Here is a 22,063-nt window from a genome sequence, read left to right as displayed (position 1 = left end):
TATGTAGCAAGAACTCAGAAAGTGGTGAGAAAGAAGGAAGGGAGGGTGGAAGGAAAGCAGGAGGCAGAGGAGCCCTTCAAATCGTCAGGGTGCCCTGAGGGCCTGAGGCCACTGAAATGAGACCAAGTTCATGGTGCTCTCCCTCTCCACTGATGGCCTTTCTTGGAGGAACCCAGAGGACCCACAATCATGAAACCCTAGAATGCTAGAGCAGGAAGGACCCTAGAAGTCACCCACCCAGAGGTGGCACGTAGGTTTTGTCTCAAAGGCCAACTGCAACTGATTCACAGTAGCCACTGGAGCTGGAGAAGCTGTGCTGAGAAGGATTCAGAGGCTGTCTCTAGGCTGGACCATGAGGGGCACAGGGGAAGTGGCAGAAGATAGACCATATGTTTGCCATCCCTGACCTGGTCCCCTTCACAGGACAGATGAGACACCTTGGCCCAGAAAGGAAAAGACACTTGCCAAAGGTACGCAAGTTGCCAGCAGCCAGGCTGGGTCAGGACTCAGACCTCCTGAGCCCAGCCTGGGCTGTCTACCTGGCCTTGCTGGGCCCCTTCTGCATAGAGAGTCCCAGTTTCCCCAATGGCCCAGCACCCCAATGACACACAGCACCCCCTATGCTGAACCCTGGCAACCGCTGGGTTCCCTGGAGGATGGACAGCTCCACACCCTGCCTCGTCACCTTCACAACCCGCTCCATCAGCGGCCTCCCGGAAGCCAGGCCTACAATCGGGGAGGCAGCGGTAGGACCCAAGCAGGTTCACGCAGCGCTGTCCCTCCAGGCAGAGGTCAGCGTCCCATGCACACTCGTCCACATCTAGGGGCGGACAGGGGCGGGGGCTGCATGGACACATCCCGGGCCCAGCCTACCCACACAGGCCCAGAAGCCCCTGGCATGAAGGTCCCCGCCCTCCTGCTAGCTCTGTCCATCACCTTGGCACCTCCAGAAACTCTGAGCCCACCAATGAGGGACCAGGGGGCCATGGCCTGTGGCATCTGAAGGAGCCCAAAGAGACTTGGCAGCTCCAGGCCCCGCTGGTGGGATGGAGGGACACAGATGGGGGAACAGTGTCAGGACAGCGCCCCAGGGTCAGATCTGTCATCCAGTAACTTTGCTAAGGAGGCAAGGAGAGCAAGCAGGGCAGATGGGCACCAGCTCACTTCCAACCCCAGTGGACCGGAAATGACCACTGAGGGCTAGGAAAGCTTCTGAGGCCGTGTCCAAGCCCAGCAGGTATGAATGCTGTGAGCACAGGGTGGCCACGTGTATGTCTTTGGGGATCCCCATCACCACCCGCCTCCTAGTACTTGAGCTTCTCCTTTCTGTGGGCCCTCAACACAGGATGTTCCCAGTGGGAACAGGACATTGGAACCCCTAGGCTGGCATCCAGTGCCCTCAGGCATGTCCCCTGAGGTATGTGCCCCTGGCCAGGGTCCTGGCCCCAGAATCTCCAGGCACACACCTGGGCCAGGTCCAAGGAGAGCCTCCCCACAGGGGCCCACTCACCTCTGCAGTTCCTGTTGTCCCTGGCCAGGGCGAAGCCAGCTGGGCAGGAGCAGGAGAAGCGGCCGGGCACGTTGTGGCAGGAGTGGGAACAGGGGCTGGGGCCGCCTGAGCACTCGTCCCTGTCTGGGGGGTGGGGAGAGGTCTGGTGGTCCACACGCACAGGCCCTCCTGCCCGCTGGCCAGGACGGCTCGTCCATCCCAGGGAGAGGTCTCCCTCGTCCGTGCCGGGGTGGGGAGAGGGCGCTCACCCACACAGAACTCTCCCTGAGTGTCCAGCTCAAAGCCCTCAGGGCAGCCGACTTCATTCTCTTCTGTAAGGCAAAGGGGACAGGCCCTAAGGACACAAGGGCGCCAGTGCCCAAGGGTCCCCAGGGGTAGAGAGCCCACATTCACAGCTCCCTCCCTCCCATGAGTGCCCAGCGACTCATGGATCCCATGCGCAGCCCAGGCCTGTCAGGGGCATTGGTTGTGGGTTGTGGCCAATTGCACTGAGGGGCTCACAGGGAGCTGGCCATACCCCGGGCTGGCAGACGCAGGGAAATCGTCAAAGAAAAGGACAAAGCAAGAGGTCTGTATGTGCAAAATTGTGCTCCGAGAGCCTAGAGGAGTGGATGTGGCCGGTGGCTATGCACGGAGGGCACACAGAATGGGTAACTGAGAGCATCTGCTGGGAGCAGCGCACATGGCAGGGCTGGGGCAGGCTGTCTTCTGGGGATGGGAAGGAGACCAGGACAGCACCCTTGATAAAGCGGTCACTGGGTGCCAGGTGTGGGTTTCAGATATGGCGTCTCTAGTCCTGACACCCTGCAAGGCAGGCCATGTCATGTCCATTTTATAGATGGGAACACTTAGGCTCAGAGAGGGCCAGGGCATTGCCCCCAAAGTCCCACAGCTGGGAAGTGGTGTGGCTGAGTCTGAACCCGGGTCTGCCTGATGTCAAAGCTGTGCTCTTACCACTGTCCCAAGTTCAATGTTAAAAACACGCTGGGATCTCAAATAATGGTAACAGGTGTATCTTTTAGCATCTGTCGGTTGAGAATAACCCATGGCATGCTTATGTGGGTCTCTGAGGGTTCCAACAGTGGCTCCTGGCCCCCTGGGTGGGGCCTCTGGTGCAGGCCCCCTTGAGAAGAGGGTGGGGTACTGCCCAAGTCGAAGTCAGCCTAGGGGGCTTGGACCTTTACTTTGGGGCCTGAAGAAACACTCTGGAAGGTTTGGACAGGAGTGGCCCGAAGTCTGTGCCCTTGTTGGGGGTGTGAATGGATAGACAGAAGCAAGGACAGTGTGGAGGTGAGCAGACAAGGAGGTGAGCTGTCTCAGTCCCAAGTCCCTGGTCCATGGTCAGTGGATGCAGGGGGTGTGGGGTGACCTTGGCTTTCAGACAGGTGCATCTGGGGCCCCTGGCAGGCTTTGGCTGGGGCAGTGGGGGATGGAGTCAGGACAGGGGGTGGGGGGCCTCACCAGCCTGCAGGGCTGTGGAGAGCTGGAAGCGCAGGGCCTCGGCCTCGGGGTCGAAGGCTGAGCTGATATCGGAGGCCCGCAGGCGCTGCACCAGCTGGGGCTGGGGGCCCCGCGCCACATCATACTGGATACTGTGGTTGCAGCGCAGGAATGTCGGGAGGCTGTCTTGCAGGAAGCTCTGCGTGGAGCCCACAAAGAGCCGGCCGGGGCCCATCTGCACGTATCGCTCCTGGAAGTCCTGGAGGGGGAGGGGAGGGGAGGAGAGGCAGGAGGACACCCGGGATATCAACTTCCTGGGGGTGTGGGACCCTCAGCCCTCCACTGCGGATGCTGGGCGTGGAGGCCTGGCGGCCCTTCCAGCTCTTCCTCCGACCAGCTGGGCACCCTCAGGCCTCGGCGTCCTTGGTTATGAAAGAACACCTGTCTCTGGGAGGTGGGGCCCGGAGCATCCTCTCACCAGGCTGCTAGTCCTCCCCTAAGTCCAGCCAGGCCACGCCCCAGCCCCTGCTAGGTTGTCACGAAAGAAAGTGGGCCCCGCTACTAGGGGATGGACAGTGGGAGGAGGGCTCACCCACCGCATCTGCACACCTCAGGGCTTGCCCCACTACCTGCACGTGAAGATCTGCATCAGCCAGTCTCTCAGGGACGATGCCATTGACCACCATGTCCAGGAGAAGGAGGCCGTTGGGATCCAGGCCCCGGGCCACCTGGGTCATCGTAAGCCGCTCCCCTGTAATCCATCCCATCCAGCCTGGAGTCACCACGGGGGAGAGGCCCTGGGCTCAGACCTCAGCCCCACCCGGCCCACCTGGGGGAGATCACTGCCCACCTGTGGCAAACTCCACATGTGATTCCTGCTGGAAGCTGCCACCTGTCAGGGAGTGGCCATTCAGGGCATCTCCACTCTCTCTGGCCAGAGCCCAGTAGATGGGGGCGATGGTGACCACGAGCACCCGCATCAGTGGCCCTAGACGGGGCGAGCATGGAAGCCAGGCTAGGACTGGATCCTGAAGGTAGCTGCTCTCCTGCTCAAGGTCCTTCAGTGGCTCCCGATTGCCCCCAGGAGTGCTCAGCCCCTTCTCTCCCCACCTAGGCCTGGCCCTGTGATTACTTGGACTAGTTATTGGATCAGAACCTGGGAAGAGGTGAAAGCAAATATCTACTTCATGGAACAGCTGTGAAAATTAACAAAATATATTTATACAAAGGAGTGCATTTAATATTCAACTGAATTCAATAAATATGGAGGGCTACTGGGTCACCACAGAGCCTGGGATTGCACAGATGGTCACTACATATATGCCAGACCAAGATGAAAATCAACTGTCTCCTTACTCGCAGATACCTTCCAGAAGAGCCTGGGAGAGGCAGGCTTGCTCTAAACCATTGACTTGGAGAAAAGAGCCCAAAAGTCCTGCGGCCACAGATTCTCAGACCCTCCCATGATGCCCAGGCCTCCTCCAGAGCAGGTGGGGTCTGAGACTGGGGCAGGGGAAACCCCACTTGCTTGGGGCCAGGGATATGGTCCAGCTTCTCAGCCAAACTGCTGGCTTAGGAGAGAGGTGCAGGAGGGCTGATGACCACAGGAGCCAGCTGGGCCCCTGGGCCTGGGAGCAGAAACTTCTCAGCCTTCCTGTGCCTCTGTTCCCACTCAACAGAGACTGGCTCACCTGGCTTCACGGCTCCTGCTCCTGCAGCTGGAAGCAGCAGCCACATCTGGACAGCGTCTCACTTCACTCCCTCTCTGCTGACAGCCAGCCTGGAGGGACCACCCCACGTGCCTCTGTCCCACCCAGTCCCCTGACCCCGCACTGTTCACAGTCTGTGGTCAAGGGTGGCTTTGGAGGAGCTGCTTTTAACAAAGCCCCTGTCTGCACTGCCCTCTGCCTGGTCTGGATCCCCTCGAGGGGATGCAGGACCCCCTGGGCAGGGTCCATTACAGCAGCATTTGCAACATCTCTCCAGAACATTCCATTTGCTTAGGACATACTATGTTATGAATGTGTTTGAAAGTGGACACTTCTTGGTTCTCCGGGCCTTCTAGCTAATGCTATTCTCCACGTTTCCCCCTTTCTGGCCCCTCCGGCCCATATCCCTTACTCCTTACTAGTGAGCCCTTCCCTTCCCTTCCCTTCCCTAGAGGCTCTTGCCTTAATAGTGGAAAAGCCTCACATGGCAATCAGTGGTTTCAAAAGTCATCATCTGATGCTGCAGTCACCTAAACCTGGTAATTTCGCACTCTGGGGCTGTCAATGCAGTTATTCCGTTTCGTTGGGGGCTTTGGGGTGGGGAGGAAGTGGTCTGCATCTCGGTCCACTGTGGCTGAGACTCTGCTCCCCTGGGAGTCAGGCCCCAGGAAGCCTCGGGAACTCAGGCTTCCCCTCCCCCTGGGTCTAGCAAGAGGGTCCCCAGATGCAGGAGATGCTCTGGGCCACACTTACCCACACTTGCAGGGACGTGGCTGATGCTGCTGCGGATGGTGGTGACCCCAGAACGTGCCTCCTGCTGCACACTGGTATTGAGGACAGCCACGCCAAATTTCTGGCCGTTGATCACCCCAATCATGCTGCCCCGGCCCCCCTGTGGCTCCTCTGTGAGGAAGGAAGAGAACAAGAGTGACTCTGTCCACCTCAGTGCCATTGGTACATGCAGGGACTGTTATCCATTTCATGAAAGAGTGAACTGGGGCTCAGAGAGGGGCAACAACTTGCCCAATGACACACAGCTCATGGGTGAAGAACTCAGTGCTCAGGGGATCCTGTCTCCAAGAGAAAAGGAGGCATTTAAGAGGAGCCCCACACAGGGAGGGTGCCAGCTTCTAATTCTGGCTCTGCCATCACCTTCTTGGAAACCTTGTCAAGTCAGGCCCCCCAAGCCACATTGAGTTAGATTATCTATAAAGTAAGGAGGTGGGACCACAGATGCACCAAAGACCTGTTGACTTCTAAAATGCGAGGAGCCCAAGATAGTGAGTGGGGGCTGGCACCCTGGAGGAGCCAGGAAAGAGAGGCAGGGCACCAAGCCAGGAGCTGACTGCTGCCACCTGAACACCTCCCATTCCATCAGGGGCCCTGGCTCCAGCTGCCCTGCAGCTGGCCTGGCTGGAGTGGGCTCAATTTCTAGCAGCCGCCAGGCAGTCTGCAAACAGATGCTTCTCAGCGCTAATCAAATGGATGGTATGGGCACAGGGGGATGCTTCCTCTGGCTAATGAGCCAGCTGTCTCGTTTGGACGGATGGCGTTCTAGGGGGCAAGAGACAGATTTCTCCACTCATCAGCTCTCTGGGGAAATTAACAACAAATTGCCCAGGATCTGTCGAAAAAATAACATAAAACACTCAACTGCCAAGATCCTAAATGGATAAAGCGGAGGACTGGGTAATTTCAGATTCCAGGAAGCACAGCCATTTCCCGCGGCCCATAGCTGGGGTCTGATGAGATTTGATGCCCATCTGGGATGTCTCTCATCAATAAACACAGCTCAGGGGTTCATGGGAGGGAAAAGAGAAGGCCACAAACCCTCCTCTGGCCTTGCAATAAGGGGACAAGGGAGGAGCTGAGAGCTGTAGATGAGAAGGCAGCCGCCCGGCCCTGGTGGCTTTCGGAGGGGACAGGAAAATGGAGGCCAGGAACGACAAGCCACTGTCAGCTTTCCCAGACATGGGGTGACTCAGCAGTCTCCTGTCCCCACTAGGCCAGGTTCCCCCTACCCCTCAGACTGACAGGACAGGAGGGAGAGAGTTAGGGGGCCTCAAAGCCTTTGAACACCTTTAACCTAGCAATATTCCTTGAAGGATCTCATCCTATAGAAATATTTGGGCCTCTACACAAGGATGTGCACCACAGTGTGGTTTTTGGAGGGGAAACTGGGGGAGAAAAACCTGTTGCTCATTAGTGAAGCCAACAGCAATTAAGTTTAAAAAACACTCCTGTGGAATGATATGGAACCGTTACAGAAGATGTGAGTTAGGCGTCTTGTCATGGGATGTTGTCTGAGATACAGGAAGTAAAAATGGCAGGTTGTAAACACAGCTTGTACACTTGACCTCATTTGTAAAAAAGAGAAAAGTGTTACCTCTTGACACGCAGAGAAAAAAGTGTAGGACAGACCCTAAATAGTTAGCCTGAGCTATTTCTGATGATTGGATTATGGGAGAGGATTGGTCATTATTTTTTTTCTTCACAGATTTTTAAAAAATTAGCTGGCTTTTCCACCATTAACATAGATGAGATTAGAAATTAGTTGTTTCCATTAAAAAAGTAAGGAGGCTGTTATGAGTTGAATTGTGTCTTCATAAAAAGCTGTGTTGAAGTTCTAATCCCCAGTACCTGAGAATGTAACTTTATTCGAAGGTAGGGTCCGTACAGAGGTGACCAAGGTGACATGAGGTCACAAGGGGGGCCCCAACCTAATATGACTGGTGTCCTTATGTAAAGGAAAAATGCAGAGATGGACACGAGCACAGGGAGAAGACCATGGTGGCAGAGGTCAGGGTGATGTTTCTAGACGGCAAGGAACCCTTAAGACGGCCAGCAAACTATCAGAAGCTGGAGAAGGCTCTGGAATAGATTCTCTATCACAGACCTCAGAAGCAACCAATCCTGATGACACCTTGACCTTAGACTTCCAGCCTCCAGAACTGAGATAATAAATTTCTGTTGTTTGAAGCCACCCAGTTTATGCTCCCTTTGGTGGCGGCCACAGGGAACGCATCCAGAGGCCATGTGGAGAGCACTGTGGGGTTGGGAGCTTTTCAACAGGACAAGGTAAGAACTGGGACCACGCTCTGAAATAAAGGGAGGGGCTGCTCAGACCTGACGCTGCCCTCGAGACGGCTTCTGTGCCCGGGTGTCAGAGAACCACTGAATGTTCAGAGCTGCGCGTGTTGGTGTTACCCCCTTGCCTGCAGGAGATAAGGAGGCCAAAAAAAGAGGCCAGAAGGAGTCCTACAGTTGGCTCGCAGTGGGTTTCAGGTGGGTTTTCAAGTGGCAAAGTGTCAGTGCTCTATTCCAGTTAGTCCAGAGGTGCTGCCTGGGGAAGCATTCTATGGGGAAGGAATCTGATGTTGTGTGTGGTGATAGATTAGTGATGTCTGCCATGGGCAGGGAGAGAGACCTAAAGCCACAAACATGAAGTATTTACTGCAGAGGCACAGAATTCATACGTGCAGTGACTTTCCTTTATGCAGGCAGAGTCATTTTAATGCAATTTCTTGGGATGGTCCTTTTCCAAATTTTGACTTTTGCTCTGACCCAAGGGAAAAGGGAGCTGATGAAGGAGACCTGAGATGTCAGGGGTTAGTAACCCCAGTAAGCACTCTCTGTTACTGAGTACCGACCATGGGCAGGCAAAGCTTGGGACAACATCAATTCACAGACTTCACAGCAGCCCTCAAGGTGGCCACCAGGGACACCTTTGCTTTACTCTGCCTACTCCCCAGGGTTGTGGCATGTCTAAAGAGAGGCACACGTTTATGCCAACTAAATCAGAACAGCCAGGGTCTCCTGTCCAAGGGGAGCAGCAAACACTCAGCATCTCAGAGCCTCAGTTTCCCCAACTATAAAGGCAAGGTAGACAAGATGACCCATAAGCCTCTCTGGGCTGTTAATGCTAAGTTTGTGACTTAAGTAAAGAGAAGAGCTGGGGAGCTGACAGGGCAGTGAGCCAGGTGCCCCACAGGGCAACATACAAATCCCCATTGGGCAGAGGACCCCACCCCTGTCCATGAAGTTCTGGGCAGGGACGCCCCATACCTCTCACGGTCAGGAATGCCCGGGCTGTGGCAGAGCCCAGGAGGTTGTGAGCGATGCACTCGTACACGCCCGCGTCCCCCGCCTCCACACGCTCCAGCCACAGGCTCCCATCCAACAGGGTCCGGAGCCGCCGGCTGGCCCGCAAGGGCTGGCCTGCACGCAGCCACTCCACCGTGGGCACGGGCTCTCCAGCAGCCTGGCACTGAAGGGCCACATCCTCCCCGGATCTCACTGTCACGTCCTGGGGCTTCACCTGGAACACTGGGGCACCTGTGAGGGCCCAGGACAGCTTTTAGAAACATTTTATTTTTTTTACAGGCAGACCTCAGAGATATTGTGGCTTCGGTTCCAACCACCACAATAAAGTGAATATCACAACAAAGCAAGTCACATGAACTTTTTGGTTTCCTAGTGCATATAAAAGGTTATGTTTACACTACACTGTAGTCTATTAAGTGTGCAACAGCAATATGTCTAAAAATAAAATCTGTAGGCCTTAATTAAAAATACTTCATTGCTAAAAAATGCTAACCATCATCTAAGTCATAATCTTTTTGCTGGTGGAGGGTTTGAAATCTGGCAAGAATTACCAAAACATGACACAAAGACCCAAAGTGAGCAAATGCTGTTGGAAAAATGGTGCTGACAGACTCGCTCGATGCAGGGTTGCGCAAACCTTCGATTTGTAAAAACTGTAATACCTGTAAAGTACAATAAAGTGAAGCCCAATAAAATGAGGTGTGACTGCATTCAAGCGACACCTATTTGTTCAGACAGGTTAGAAAATACAGAGGCAAACGGTCCTCCCACCCAATTACCATTCCTGAGCACTTCCTTCTACACAGCTTCCTTATGAGAATGTAACAATGTTGCCCCTCCTTTCTCTTTCTTTCTCTCTTGCTTCTTCCTTAATTCTACAATAGATCATAACTACCTTTCATAGCATTAAATGTTCATTTTTAGTGACTACTTGGTATTCCATCGCTTGAATCTGTTATGATTTGCTTAACCAGGTCCCTATTATAGGACATTTAGCTTGTTTCCAATGAAAGGGTGACATTTGTCAGAGCTGCCTCTACTTGATGGCAGATGAAATGGGCAGGCGCAGGTCCTGCCACTTTTGGTGATTGTGATTCTCACCAAGTCACTCCCTGACCCTCAGTTTTCTCATCTGAAACAGGATCATTCCTGTCCACTTACTAACACAGACCCTCCAGAACGGCTAAGATGAAAAGGGTGGAAAGTGCCCAGTGCTGGTGAGGATGTGAGGCAAGTGGAATTCGCACACACTGCAGGGGGAGGTGCAAACTGGTACAACCACTGTGGGAAACTGTTGGCCAGTGTGTTAGCTTCCGGAGGCTGCTGTAACAAATGGCCACAAATTGGGTGGTTTAACAGCAAAAACTGGGGATGGGAGGAAGAGCTCAGTGGTTAGAGCGTGTGCTTGGTGTGCATGAGGTCCTGGGTTCAATCCCCAGTACCTCTGTCACAGAGGAAAAAATTTAATAAAAATTTAAAAATATTAAAAAAAAAAAACCAGCAAACATTTATTCTTTCACAGTTCTGGAGGCCAGAGGTCCAAGATCAGTTGCTTTCATGGGGCTAAATTCAAGGTACCATGTTCCTTCCTGAGGCTCCCGGGGAAAAGCCGTTCCTTGCCTCTTCTGGTGGCCTCTGGCTTTCTGTGGCTTAAATTTCGTGACTGAACCACTGCATTTTCTATCTCCTTCTTTACATCACCTTCTCTCTCTCCCTCTAATCTCCCTCTGCCTCTCTCTTATAAGAACACTTGTGAGAGCATTCAGACCCCACCAAGGTCCTTAGCTTCATCACACCTGCCAAAGATCCTTTTTCCACGTAAGGTAATGTTCACAGGTCCTGGAGACCAGGACGTGATCATATCTTTGGGAGCCATTTATAGCCTCCCACAGCCAGTATATCCTAAAGCTGAACCGATGTGTCCAGTACGACTCAGCAATCCCGCTCCTGGATGCATGCCCTCACAGAAACAGTGGGCACGTTCACCACAAGGCGTGCGTACGAACGTTGCAGCAGCACTGCTGACGTTTGCCCCAAACTGGAGACTAACCTACAGCAGAATGCATAAATAAACTGCCTTACAGCCACAGAGTGGAAACCCACAGAGCAACGAGAAGGATTAAACTACTTCCACGTGCAATCTCACACACCACGTTGTGCACAAGTGGCCCGACACAGAGCACATGTGACATGGTTCCACTTCAATAAAGGGCAAAAATAAACAAGAGCAAGACTTCAGCTCTGGCTGAGTGAAGAGGTCAGCGAGTTGGCTCCTCCCCCAAAAAACAAGGAACAAGCTTGACAAAATTGTCAAAACCAACTCTTTCAGGGCTCTAGAAATCAACTCAAAGCAAACAACAAATTGAGAATCATTTGTCTCAGAAAAGCTTCTAGAACTTTGGGCCCAAACAGTGGAAGGGTGTGGCCTTCCTGCCTGAGGCTGCTCCCAGCTCCCACCCCCACCCCATCCGGTCATCATACTAGTTTTATGGGGACAGGGCTGGCTGCAAAACCGGCAGTTTTGCTGTAACCAGAGGCCGATTTGATTTGCAGTAGAGGATGAAGGCGTGCTCTGAGAAACCAGGTGTACTGTCGGGAAAGGCGTGGAATTCTTGGAAGCAAGTGGGGAACTGGCACCTGTGCTGGCCTGCAGTCCTGGCCCTGGTTAAGGAGACCAAGGACCAGCTGGAAATTTAATTGGAGGACCGGGAGATGAGGGAGCCCTAGAGAGGCTGTCCACACACCCCTGGCAGATATGGGAAATATGCACTTGTGCAGGGGAATACCAGAGGGCCAGAAGAGTCAGAGCCCAGGCTGAACTGAAAGCTGCATAAACTTTTTTCTTTCTCTTTTTCTTTTTTTTTTTTTAACGATCTCAATAAAGGAGTCTGAAAATCAAATCTTAATAAATATTAAAATTTTGAAAAAAACCCAGTAACAATAATATAGGTGGCATTAGTTGATTATTTACTGTGTGCCAGGCACAGTGCTAAGCACTATACATGCATTATTTTATTTAAGCCTCACATTACTTATGATGCCTATTATTAGCCCTGCCTTAAAGATAAGAAAACTGAAGTGCAGAGAAATTAGATGATTTGTGTAGGGTCATGGAGCAGATGGCTAAGCCAGTAACAATCCCAAGTAGACTGAGCCCAGAACCAGCCCTCTTAACCAGCAAGACTGAAGAAAGTATGACCTATTCCTGCCTCAGGGCCTTTGCACTTGCTATTCTTCCTGTTTAAAACAATTTCCCCTGGATTGTCACGTGGATGCCTCCTTCATTCAGATCTCAACTTATATTTTTAAATATTTGAAAATTTTAAAAAGTGGCCTTTCCTGATCACCCCATTCCCCAAAAATGCCTGAACTTTGAATTATTCCACAACCACATTCACATGCATTGATGGAGGGTGAGAGTTTTCTTTTCTTTGCCTTTAATTTTCAGAAGTTTGATTGTGATGTGTCTCAGGCAGACTTCCTTGAGTTTATCCTGTTTGAGTTTTGCTCCGCCCCCATCCTCCTTCTTTTCTATACTTTTCAAGCTATCCTTAGCGAGAGGAATAGGCAGAAGTGCTTCTATGCCACCTTATCTGGAACCAGAAACCTACCCCGCCGCCACTATCCCCAGCCACGACAAAAACTCTCAGCAAACTAGGTATAAAAGGGAACTTTCTCAGCCTGCTAGAGGGCATCTACAAAATACCCACAGCTGACGTCATGCTCAGTAATGTAAGACTGAATGCTCTCTGCCTAAAGCTGGGAACAGGGCGAGGCTGCCTGCTCTCCTACTCCTGTTCAGCACTGTATCAGAGGGTCTAATCAGTGCAATAGGAAACATGGAGAAATTAAAGTTACCCAGAGGGGAAAGGAAGAGGAAAAACTGCCTCTATTCATAGATGACATATAGAAAATTCTGCACCCCAATCTTCACAGCAGCACTATGTACAATAGCCAAGACATGGAAACAACCTAAATATCCATCAACAGACGACTGGATAAAGAAGCTGTGGTATATTTATACAATGGATACTCAGTGATAAAAAAAGAATAAAATAATGCCATTTGCAGCAACGTGGATGGACCTAGAGATTGTCATTCTAAGTGAAGTAAACCAGAAAGAGAAAGAAAAATGCCATATTCTACCACTCACATGGGGAATCTAAAAAAGAAAGAAAGAAAGAAAAAAAAAATAGAGGACATTAATGAACTCATCTACAAAAGAAACAGATTCACAGACAGTAAACAATCTTATGGTTACCAGGGAAAGGAGATGGGAAGGGATAAATTTGGGAGTTTGAGATTTGCAAATGTTAATGACTATATATAAAAACAGACTGAAAAACAACAAAAAACAACAACAAAAGAAAATTTTATATGTAGAAAATCCTAAGGACTCTTTCAAAATATTACTGGAACTAACTACTTTAGCAAGATTGCAGGATTTAAGATCAAGATACAAAAATCAATTGTATGTCTATATATAACTAATGAAAAATCCCAGAGTCAAACTAAGAAAACAATTCCATTTACAATAGCCTCAAAAATCAGACTATACTTAGTAATCAGTTTAACAAAAGCATAAGACTTGGAACCTGAAAACTATAACATATCACTGAGCGAAACGGAAAAAGATCTAAATAAATGGTACAGAACAATTGGCTATCCACATGCAAAAAATAAAAGGAATTTAGATCCTTATCTCATACAAACATTAACTCAAATGGATCACTGGCCTAAATGTAAGAACTAAAGCTGTAAACATTATAGAAGACAACGTAACCTTAGGTTAGAGAAAGACTTAAAATATAACATAATCCAGAGGGGAGGATATAGCTCAAGTGGTAGAATGCATGCCTAGCATGCACAAGGTCCTGGGTTCAATCCCCAGTACTGCCTCTAAGAACAAATAAATCAACAAATGAACCTAATTGCCTCCCCCACAAAATAAATAAATTTAAGAAATAACACAATCCATAAAATATAAAATCAATCAATTTGGACTTTTTTCATCAAATTGTAACAATTTTACTCTTCCAAGGCACCATTAGGAAATGCAAATACAGACCACAGACTGAGAGAAAATATTTGTAGATCATCTATCTGATAAAGAACTTGTATCCAGACTATAATATAAAGGACCCTCAGAACTCATTAATAAGACAACCAATCCAATTTAAAAATGAACCAATGCTCTGAACAGGCACTTGGCCAATGAAGACATATGAAAGGATAATAAATACATGAAAAGCTGCTCAATATCAGTAGTTACTAGGGAAATGCAAACTAAAACCACAGTGAGATACTACTTCGTACCCACAAGGATGGCTAAAATAAAAAAGACCAACATTACCAAGTGTTGGCAAGGATGTGCAGAAACCAAAGCCTCACACACTGCTGGAAGGGAGGCAAAATAGTGCAGCTAGTTGGGTGGGTTCTTAAAAAGTGAGCCCTGCACTGGTCATGCCACCCAGCAATTAAACTTCCAGGAATCCACCCAAGAGAAAGGAGAACAGATATCTACACAAAGACCCGTACACAGGCATTCACAGCAGCATTATTCGTAAGAGTCCAAAACTAGAAGCAATCTAAACATCTAGTAACTGGTGAGCGAATATACACAATGTGGTCTATCCATACGGAGGAATACTATTCAGCAATAAAAGGGAACAAACGCTATAATGTGGATGAACCTCAAAAACACTGGTAAGTGAAAGAAGTCAGAACCAAAGACTGCATATCATTCCATGTATATGAAATTACCAGAAAAGGTATATCTCTAGGGACGGAAGGTAGATTAGCAGTTGCCTGGGGCTGGAGTTGGGAACATTTCCAAGCTCCCTCTGCAAATGGGCAGAGGGAACTTGGAAATGTTCTAAAAGTGGGTTATCACAATGCTATAAATTTACTAAGAATCACCAAACTGTATACATATAATGGGTGAATTTTTTTTACTTAAAAATTATGATAGAGAACATATCAACTTAACTATCTTACTCACTTCTAAGTACACAGTTCAGCAGTATTAAGAGTATTCCCACTGTTGTGCAACTGCTACCACCATCCATCTCCAGGACTTTTTCATCTTGTGAAACAAACTCTATATCCGTTAAACAATAGTCCCCGTTCCCCCTCCCCCAGGTGCTGGCACCCCCCATTTTACTATTCATTTTATGAATTTGATTACGCTAGGTACCTCATATAGTTAGAATTATACAGTATTTCTTTTTTGTGTGACTGGCTTATTTCACATAACATAACTCAAGGCTCATCCATGCTGTAGCATGTGACAGGGTTTCCTTCTTCTTTAAGGGTGAATAACATGAATGCGTGAATTTTATGGTATGAAAATTATGTCTCAAGAAAGCTGTTTTTTTAAAAGAGGCAAAACTCTGGACGATTACCTTGGGAGGAGGCAGAGACTGAAAGGGGGCATGATGGGGAGGTTTGGGGGCCAATACTGTTTGTTCTATTTTTGGATGTGGATGCGGGTTAACTGGAAGGGTGCGTGCTATGAAAATTCAAGGAGCTCTAGCCTTGTGACATGTGCTCTTCTGTGTGTTAATCATCAATAAAGCGTTTCATTTAAAAAAATCTGTACTTAGACTGTTTCACAGGGTTACTTCAAGGCTCACACAGGGCTTCGTTAGCTATAAGCTACTTGGCAACTGCAGGATTTGTTGCTAGGATCTTGATGACAGCTTTGAGCTTTGAATAAATAGGGCCCCCAGGCCTGTCTGTTGGGTCCCCAGTACTTACTGACCAGGACTCCCATTCCACGCTGGGGAGATATTTCATAGGAATTCAACTGTGTGTTCTGAATAAATACTCAGAATGGCCCTGCCTCTCTGCCCTCCACTCTTATCAAACAGCCTGGGCGGCAGCCCCAGCCACACACCCACTTCACCTGGTCCCCTCCCAGCGCCCAGCAAAGGCGGAGACTGAGACTCACTCTGCAGCACGAGGGCCACCACTTTCTCCACCGCCCCCATCTCGTTCTCCGCCAGGCACTGGTACCGTCCGGCGTCGTCCATCTGCGGGTGGGCACGGGAGGGGGTGTGGTGTTCAGGAGAGGAGGACGATGGGGAGGGGAGCGTCTGGGGACAGCTGAGCACAGAAAGGGGCTACCCGAGCAAGGCCCAGCTAACCAGGAGGGAGCTTAGAGCGTAAACCAGCCGGGGGCTCGCAGATTCCATCATACGTCAACAGAAGTCCAAAGAGAATCCAGCCCCTTTCACACCTGGAACCTGGGATGGGGGGTGGCGACCAAGGGCTTGGACTCATTGCCCTAAGGGGAGCCACATGCTACAAAAGCATGATTTAGATCCACCTCTTCCAAATTGCGTACGTTGCTGCATTAGGGCTCCATGGCACTTGATTAGGGAGTCCTTGAAAAAAGGGTTCCATGGTCAAAGAAGTTTGGGAAACACTGAGTCAGACAATGACAGGCTTCTAATTGCAGGCTTCTGGGGGCTTTCACTGCGCCAGGGCGCACTGCGAGTTCTCCAGAGGGGGAGGGTTCACAGCACTTCCTGGCCTCAGGGATAAGGAAGTCTTTTTTCACAGGATATCCACAACCACAGACAGTGGTGCAACTTAGGAAGGATGCTGGCTCGGATTCACTTCCGAGTGGCAGCGCCAGAGGAGACGGAGCTGGGGCAGCCTGAGGCCTCTGTCCGCGCCCAGATGATATCTCGGAGACTGCTCCCAAGGGACTGTCGGTGGGCAGCACGGCTCGCAATTAACAGTGTCGATTTGGGGTGGGGGCGTATAGCTCAGTGGTAGAGCGCATGCTTAGCATATACGAGGTCCTGGGTTCAAGCTCCGAGAAACCAAATAAATAGATAAATCTAATTACCTCCCCACTGCAAAAAAATAAAGTGTCAATTTGGGCATCAGACCAAGTCAGGACCAAATCCTGGCTCCACCGCTTACCGTGTTGAACCCATTACTAGTACATTGCCATGTCTCTGGAGCCTCAGTTTCCCCATCTCTAAAATGCGGATAGTAACAGTAGGATTGTTGTAAGCAACCAATGACATCACGCTAAGTGCGAGGCGTGGTGCCTGGTCCACAGCAAACACTCAGAGCGAAGCAGCCCTTACTTCTGCTGCGGCTGCTGCCTTCACCAGTCTGGGGATTCTCACCATCTAGAGACAGGCTCCCAAATGAGCGAGATCAAGGACCCCTAAGATGAATCCTTGACAGCACCAAACTGTGGATTTCTGCATCTCCACTGGGACTTGCGACACAGAAGGGAAGATGAGCAGGGGTTGCCCCATTGCCCAAGGCTTTGGAAACAGCATGGAGTAGGAATCAGGAGACCTGGGTTGGGGTCCTGTCTCAGGTGCTTACTGATTGTGGGCCACTCTGAGTCTCAGTGTCTTCATCTGTAAAATGAGACACTCTTACCTGCCTACTCTGCCCCATGGAATTGTTATTAATAACATATATTGACATTACTGAGGGACCAGTCACTCTTAAGTACCTGGTGTGGGTCATCTCACTGATTCCTCAATACCAACCTACTGAAAAACAATTATTAGTTGCATTGAAAGGATGAGATAATTGAGGCACAGAGAAGTTAAGTCACTGGCTGGAGGTCACCTTAATTAGTTGGGGGAGAATCTCTGGGTAACAGGCAGGAAAGTGCTTTGTCAACTGTAGAGGGTGGTGCCAACCTAAAGAGCTATCTCGAGAAATCAGGCAAAGCAGAGGGTTGTCCCAGGTGGCCCCGCCCCAGGCCCCGCCTTGCCTCGGTCCTGTGGATGGTCAGTGAGCCATTCTGCAGCTGGTGTCGGAGACGGCTGCCCCGCAGTGGAAGGCCATCTTTGATCCAGCGGATGTCAGGAGCTGGGTCTCCATGGACCACACAGTCTAGCCGGATGCTGCCCCCAATGGGTTCTACCAGGTAGGAAAAGGCCTCCCCTTGTAGGACAGGAGCCTCTGCATGAGGTGACATCAGACAGAGGGTCAGAAAGGAGGCTCCCTCCAGGCTAAGCCTCCCATAAACCCATCCCCAAAGGTCTGCCCACCAGACCACAGGGGCCTACAGAGGCTCCTGCTGGCTCGGTATGGCTGTGTCGAGTCAATGCATCAAGGATGGAAAACAGCTTCTGGGTCATGGATCTAGTGACATACACTGGCAGTGGCTGCCAGGAACACTGTGCTGAGAAGGATTTGAAGCTGAGTGGTAATAGTGCTATGATTGATTAGTGATGTCTGAGATAGGCACAGGAGGGAAGAAAGGATATTGAGTGTCATATCCTCATTCTCATAGAAGGATTACCCCAGCAGCAGGGTACTTTGGAAAACAAGGACTACATGATCATTAGGACGCCTCTGTTGGACACAGCAACACTAAGATGTCCCTGATTCTCATTTTATGCAACTCTTAAATCAGTCCTGGAAGGCCTATGTCAATTTTCATCCTTGCTGGTTTCCTGTGGTTGGATCTACCAACAGCTACAGCTGTGCTCTCGTGCCCTGAGCAGCTCATTCCTCTCCATCAAGCCCCAGCCCCATCCTAAAGTTGAGCATACAAGTCATGGGGTCACCATGAACTACTCCCAATGGGTTATCAAACTACTCCGAGTGGAGGAGGAATGTGGGGAGCAACTGGCAGGCTGGCAAGATTCATGCATTTTTTTGGCCAGGGTACCCTGGCCCCCATCCCTCCTCCCATGCCGACACCATCCAGCTGAGGGTAGCACTACAGATCGATTGGTCAGATCTCAGTTCCACCTACAGGTAGGTCATCTGGGGAAGGTAAGAAATACTGAGGCTGTCTACAGATAACAAATGCTGGAGAGGGTGTGGAGGAAAGGGCACCCTCCTACACTGTTGATGGGAATGTAAATTGGTGCAGCCACTGTGGAAGACAGTATGGAGGTTCCTTAAAAAACTAAAAGTAGAGTTACCATATGATCCAGAAGTCCCACTAATGAGCATATATCCAGAGAAGACTATAATTCAAAAAGATACATTCACCCCAATGCTCACAGCAGCACTATTTACAATAGCCAATACATGGAAGCAACCTAAATGTCCATCGAAAGATGACTGGATAAAGAAGTTGTGATGTATTTATACAATGGAATACTACTCAGCCATAAAAAAGAATGAAATAATGCCATTTGCAGCAACATGGATGGACCTAGAGATTATCATACTAAGTGAAGTCAGATAAAGACAAGTACCAGATGATAACACTTATATGTGGAACCTAAAATATGACAGAAATGAACTTATTTATGAAACAGAAACAGACTCACAGACATAGAAAACAAATTTATGGTTATCAAAGGGGGAAGGTAGGAGGGGAGGGATAAATTAGGAGTTTAGGATTAGCAGATGCAAACCACTATATATAAAATAGATAAACAACAAGGTCCTACTGTACAGCACAGGGAACTATGGTCAATATCCTGTAATAAACCACAACGGAAAACAATATGAAAATAAGTATCTCTAACTATCTGAATCACTTTGCTATACACCAGACACTAACATGATAATGTAAATAAACTATACTTCAATATAAAAAAAATACGGGTACTGGGGCCTCACGCCAGAGAGGCTGGCTTACTGAGTCGGGGCTGGAAGCTGGGCCTCCGTGTAAAGTCCCCCAGGAGGTCCTAATGTGCAGCCAGGGTGGAGAGTCACTAGTTCAGAGGACAGAAGGCCGGTTTCTTAGAGAAACCAGTGGGTGGGGTCAGTGGAGGTCTGGAGGAAGGCCACATGGTCACTGCCTACCCTTCACGTGGACGAAGCTGACCGCCTGCACGCGGCCCACTCTGTTCTCGGCCCAGCAGACGTAGGTCCCGCTGTCTTCTCTGGTGACTGCCACCCGCTGCAGCGTGCTGCCCCCGTCCTGCTCGGACACCCCGTCTGTGGCAGAGAAAGAGACGCCCCAGGGGCCTCTGAGCCCAGGGTGCCAGGGACTCCTTCCCTGAGCACTTAACTCAGGCCTGGGTAGCCAGCAGGTAATTCATAAAGACACAAGGTGTCCCTTCCCCTGTTGGAAGCCTAACCAAGTTGGACTGGATCATGGCAGGCACAGGGCATATTAGAGGATGGGGTTGAAGACCTGCCTTTTCTCATTTTCAAGTCCACACCGTGAGTTTGATGGGCAGCCAAGGATGGTCTTTGGAGGCCTATTAACACTTCACACTTACAGAAATATTGCCACAGCTTACATCCAGGTGGGTGCCACTAATGGCCTTTGTTTCCCCTGCAGTCATTAGACTGTCCCGTGAGGAAAAGGGGCAAGCCCTGCATTGACGGAGCATTTACTCTGGGCGAGGCCCTGCCAGGTGTGCCTCCTGCATGAAACCGTTCCACCCCCAGGACCCTTGTTATCTTCATTTTAGGCTGAAGCAGCTGAGCTCTGAGAGCCTGAATCGCTCTCTCGAGCTCCCTGCCCAGGCCGTGGTGGGTCTGAGGCAAAGCCTGCTCAGCAGGTGTGCAAAGGTGAGCTGCACACATTTCCTGGCGCCTGGACTTGGGTACAGGAGGGTCTGAAAATACCATTTTGCAGTGGATGGGACTTAGCCATTTATCCATTCAGCAGACATTTACTGAGTGCCTGCTATGCACACCACAGCGCCTGTGCAGGCCTTGGGCCTCCCTAAACATCACCCGGGACCCAGGTGGGAGGCAAGAGCCCCCCACCCCAGGAGAGGCGTTTGCCGAGGGGCCTACGATGGGAGCGGCAGTGTTGGGCTGGAGAAACACGGCTTCCTCTCCTGGCCATGAGGTCTCCAGGCTGGACTCTTTTTCTCAGGTGGCTTCTTGCCAGGTCTGACATGTGACTGGTCACACAAGACCACATGGCTGTTTGCCATGTCCCCACTGACAGGGCCGAGTCTGGAGACCCAGGACCCAAGATGGACCGACATCCCCTTCCTCTCCACTAGGTGGGGTCTCCCTACCTGCCTGCCCTCCTCAACCCCTCAGGGTCCAGGGTCCCTGTCCCAGACCTGTGACTGGCCGGTCGTTGACAGTCCAGCTAATTCGGGGTGTAGGGCTGCCTCGGGCTGCACAGCGAAGCCACAGCCTGTCCCCAAGGTGCAGGCTGCGGTCCCCTGGCAGGGTGGTGAAGACAGGCAGTGCCAGGATGGTGAGGTGCACACGGCGGCGGGCACGGCCCACAGCGTTCTCGGCGGTGCAGGTGTAGGTGCCAGCATCCTGGCTCTGTGGGCAAAGGGAGGGGTCAGCCTGAGAACTGCCACACCCAAGCACAGGCCAGAATGCCCCCGGGGACCTGCCCCCCGCCCAGGTTCCCATGGATCATCCAGCCTAGAGAGGTCAAATGACTTGCCCAAGGTCACACAGCTAGCAAACGGCTCGGCTTCACCGTTGCCCCGCTGCACCTCCCTGCAGCCTTCATGTGGCCACACGCCTTGTGATATTTTAAGGCAGGACAAGAAAACTTATACATAAAATTCCTTCTCTACCTGTTTGCGCCTCCTCCCACCCCCTTTAATGGGAACATGCGTCTGCATTACACATTAACCAGAACTTCTCAAAGGTGGGAGCGCCTGCTCGACCGTAAAAATCAATTTTTTCCCCTTTCTTCTGATGCTAGCAGCGTAACTTCTTTAAAGAACAGCGTTCTTTCCCAGCTCTGCAAGGGGTCGTGGTGACCTACGGCTCACTTTGTGCGTGCTTGCCTGGACTAGGCATTCTTGGTGAACTTGCTGTAAAGTGTCAGTGTTTCATTTTGATGTACAGTCCTTTGTCTTGAGAATATATATGACTGCACCCTTGACTTCTAACAGGCGGAAAAGTTCTCAGAACTTCTGAGAGTCTGTCTCCTGGGTTATAAGTTATAATCCTCAGTTTGGCTCAAATAAAATCCCCTTTTTTTTGTTCTTAATTTGACTGTTCCTGGATTTTTGCAGATAGCCTTCATAATCCAAGCCTGACCACATGCTCGTAATGGTCACCATTTACTGAGCACCTACTATGTGCTCAGAGTGGGACCTGCACTTGCTCATCTGTGCTCGCCTCATCACCACCCCTGAGGCAGGTCCTGCTTTTGGTGTCCTCTCCAAGAGGACAAGTTCCATGGTGCATTCAAGCAGGGCGGGTACGCTCACCACTGCACATCTGGCTCCCTGTGTGGCAGAATCCCTGGCCCCCGTGCCCCATCCAGATGTGCCCGCCCAGCAGCTGCCTGTCCATCTGGAGAACAGTCTCTTTTATAATTACAGAACATGATGAGTGCTGATGGGGGCCAGGGGCCAGGGCCCCACCCACACTCCTGGCTCAGGTTGAGAACATTTAGGAGCAGTCT

At 50.6% G+C, this 22,063-nt stretch overlaps 1 protein-coding gene across 1 annotated transcript in view; it reads right to left on the bottom strand.

The window, feature by feature from the left end:
* Positions 1–22,063, bottom strand: part of HMCN2 (hemicentin 2) — a 150,051-nt gene that overhangs the window by 4,908 nt on the left and 123,080 nt on the right. Inside the window, exons 82-93 of the mRNA XM_064490616.1 lie at positions 20,745–20,958; positions 19,519–19,653; positions 17,519–17,709; positions 15,716–15,797; positions 8,725–8,994; positions 5,413–5,562; positions 3,801–3,938; positions 3,580–3,701; positions 2,972–3,209; positions 1,759–1,821; positions 1,511–1,633; positions 686–820 (exon numbers count right to left, since the gene is read on the bottom strand). Of these exons, the coding sequence (XP_064346686.1) occupies positions 686–820; positions 1,511–1,633; positions 1,759–1,821; positions 2,972–3,209; positions 3,580–3,701; positions 3,801–3,938; positions 5,413–5,562; positions 8,725–8,994; positions 15,716–15,797; positions 17,519–17,709; positions 19,519–19,653; positions 20,745–20,958 (1,861 nt within the window). The remainder of the gene's footprint in view (positions 1–685; positions 821–1,510; positions 1,634–1,758; positions 1,822–2,971; positions 3,210–3,579; positions 3,702–3,800; positions 3,939–5,412; positions 5,563–8,724; positions 8,995–15,715; positions 15,798–17,518; positions 17,710–19,518; positions 19,654–20,744; positions 20,959–22,063) is intronic.

The sequence above is a fragment of the Camelus dromedarius genome, chromosome 10 (genome assembly GCF_036321535.1).
Source record: "Camelus dromedarius isolate mCamDro1 chromosome 10, mCamDro1.pat, whole genome shotgun sequence".
Taxonomy (NCBI): domain Eukaryota; kingdom Metazoa; phylum Chordata; class Mammalia; order Artiodactyla; family Camelidae; genus Camelus; species Camelus dromedarius.
This window is presented reverse-complemented; position numbering and strand designations above follow the sequence as displayed.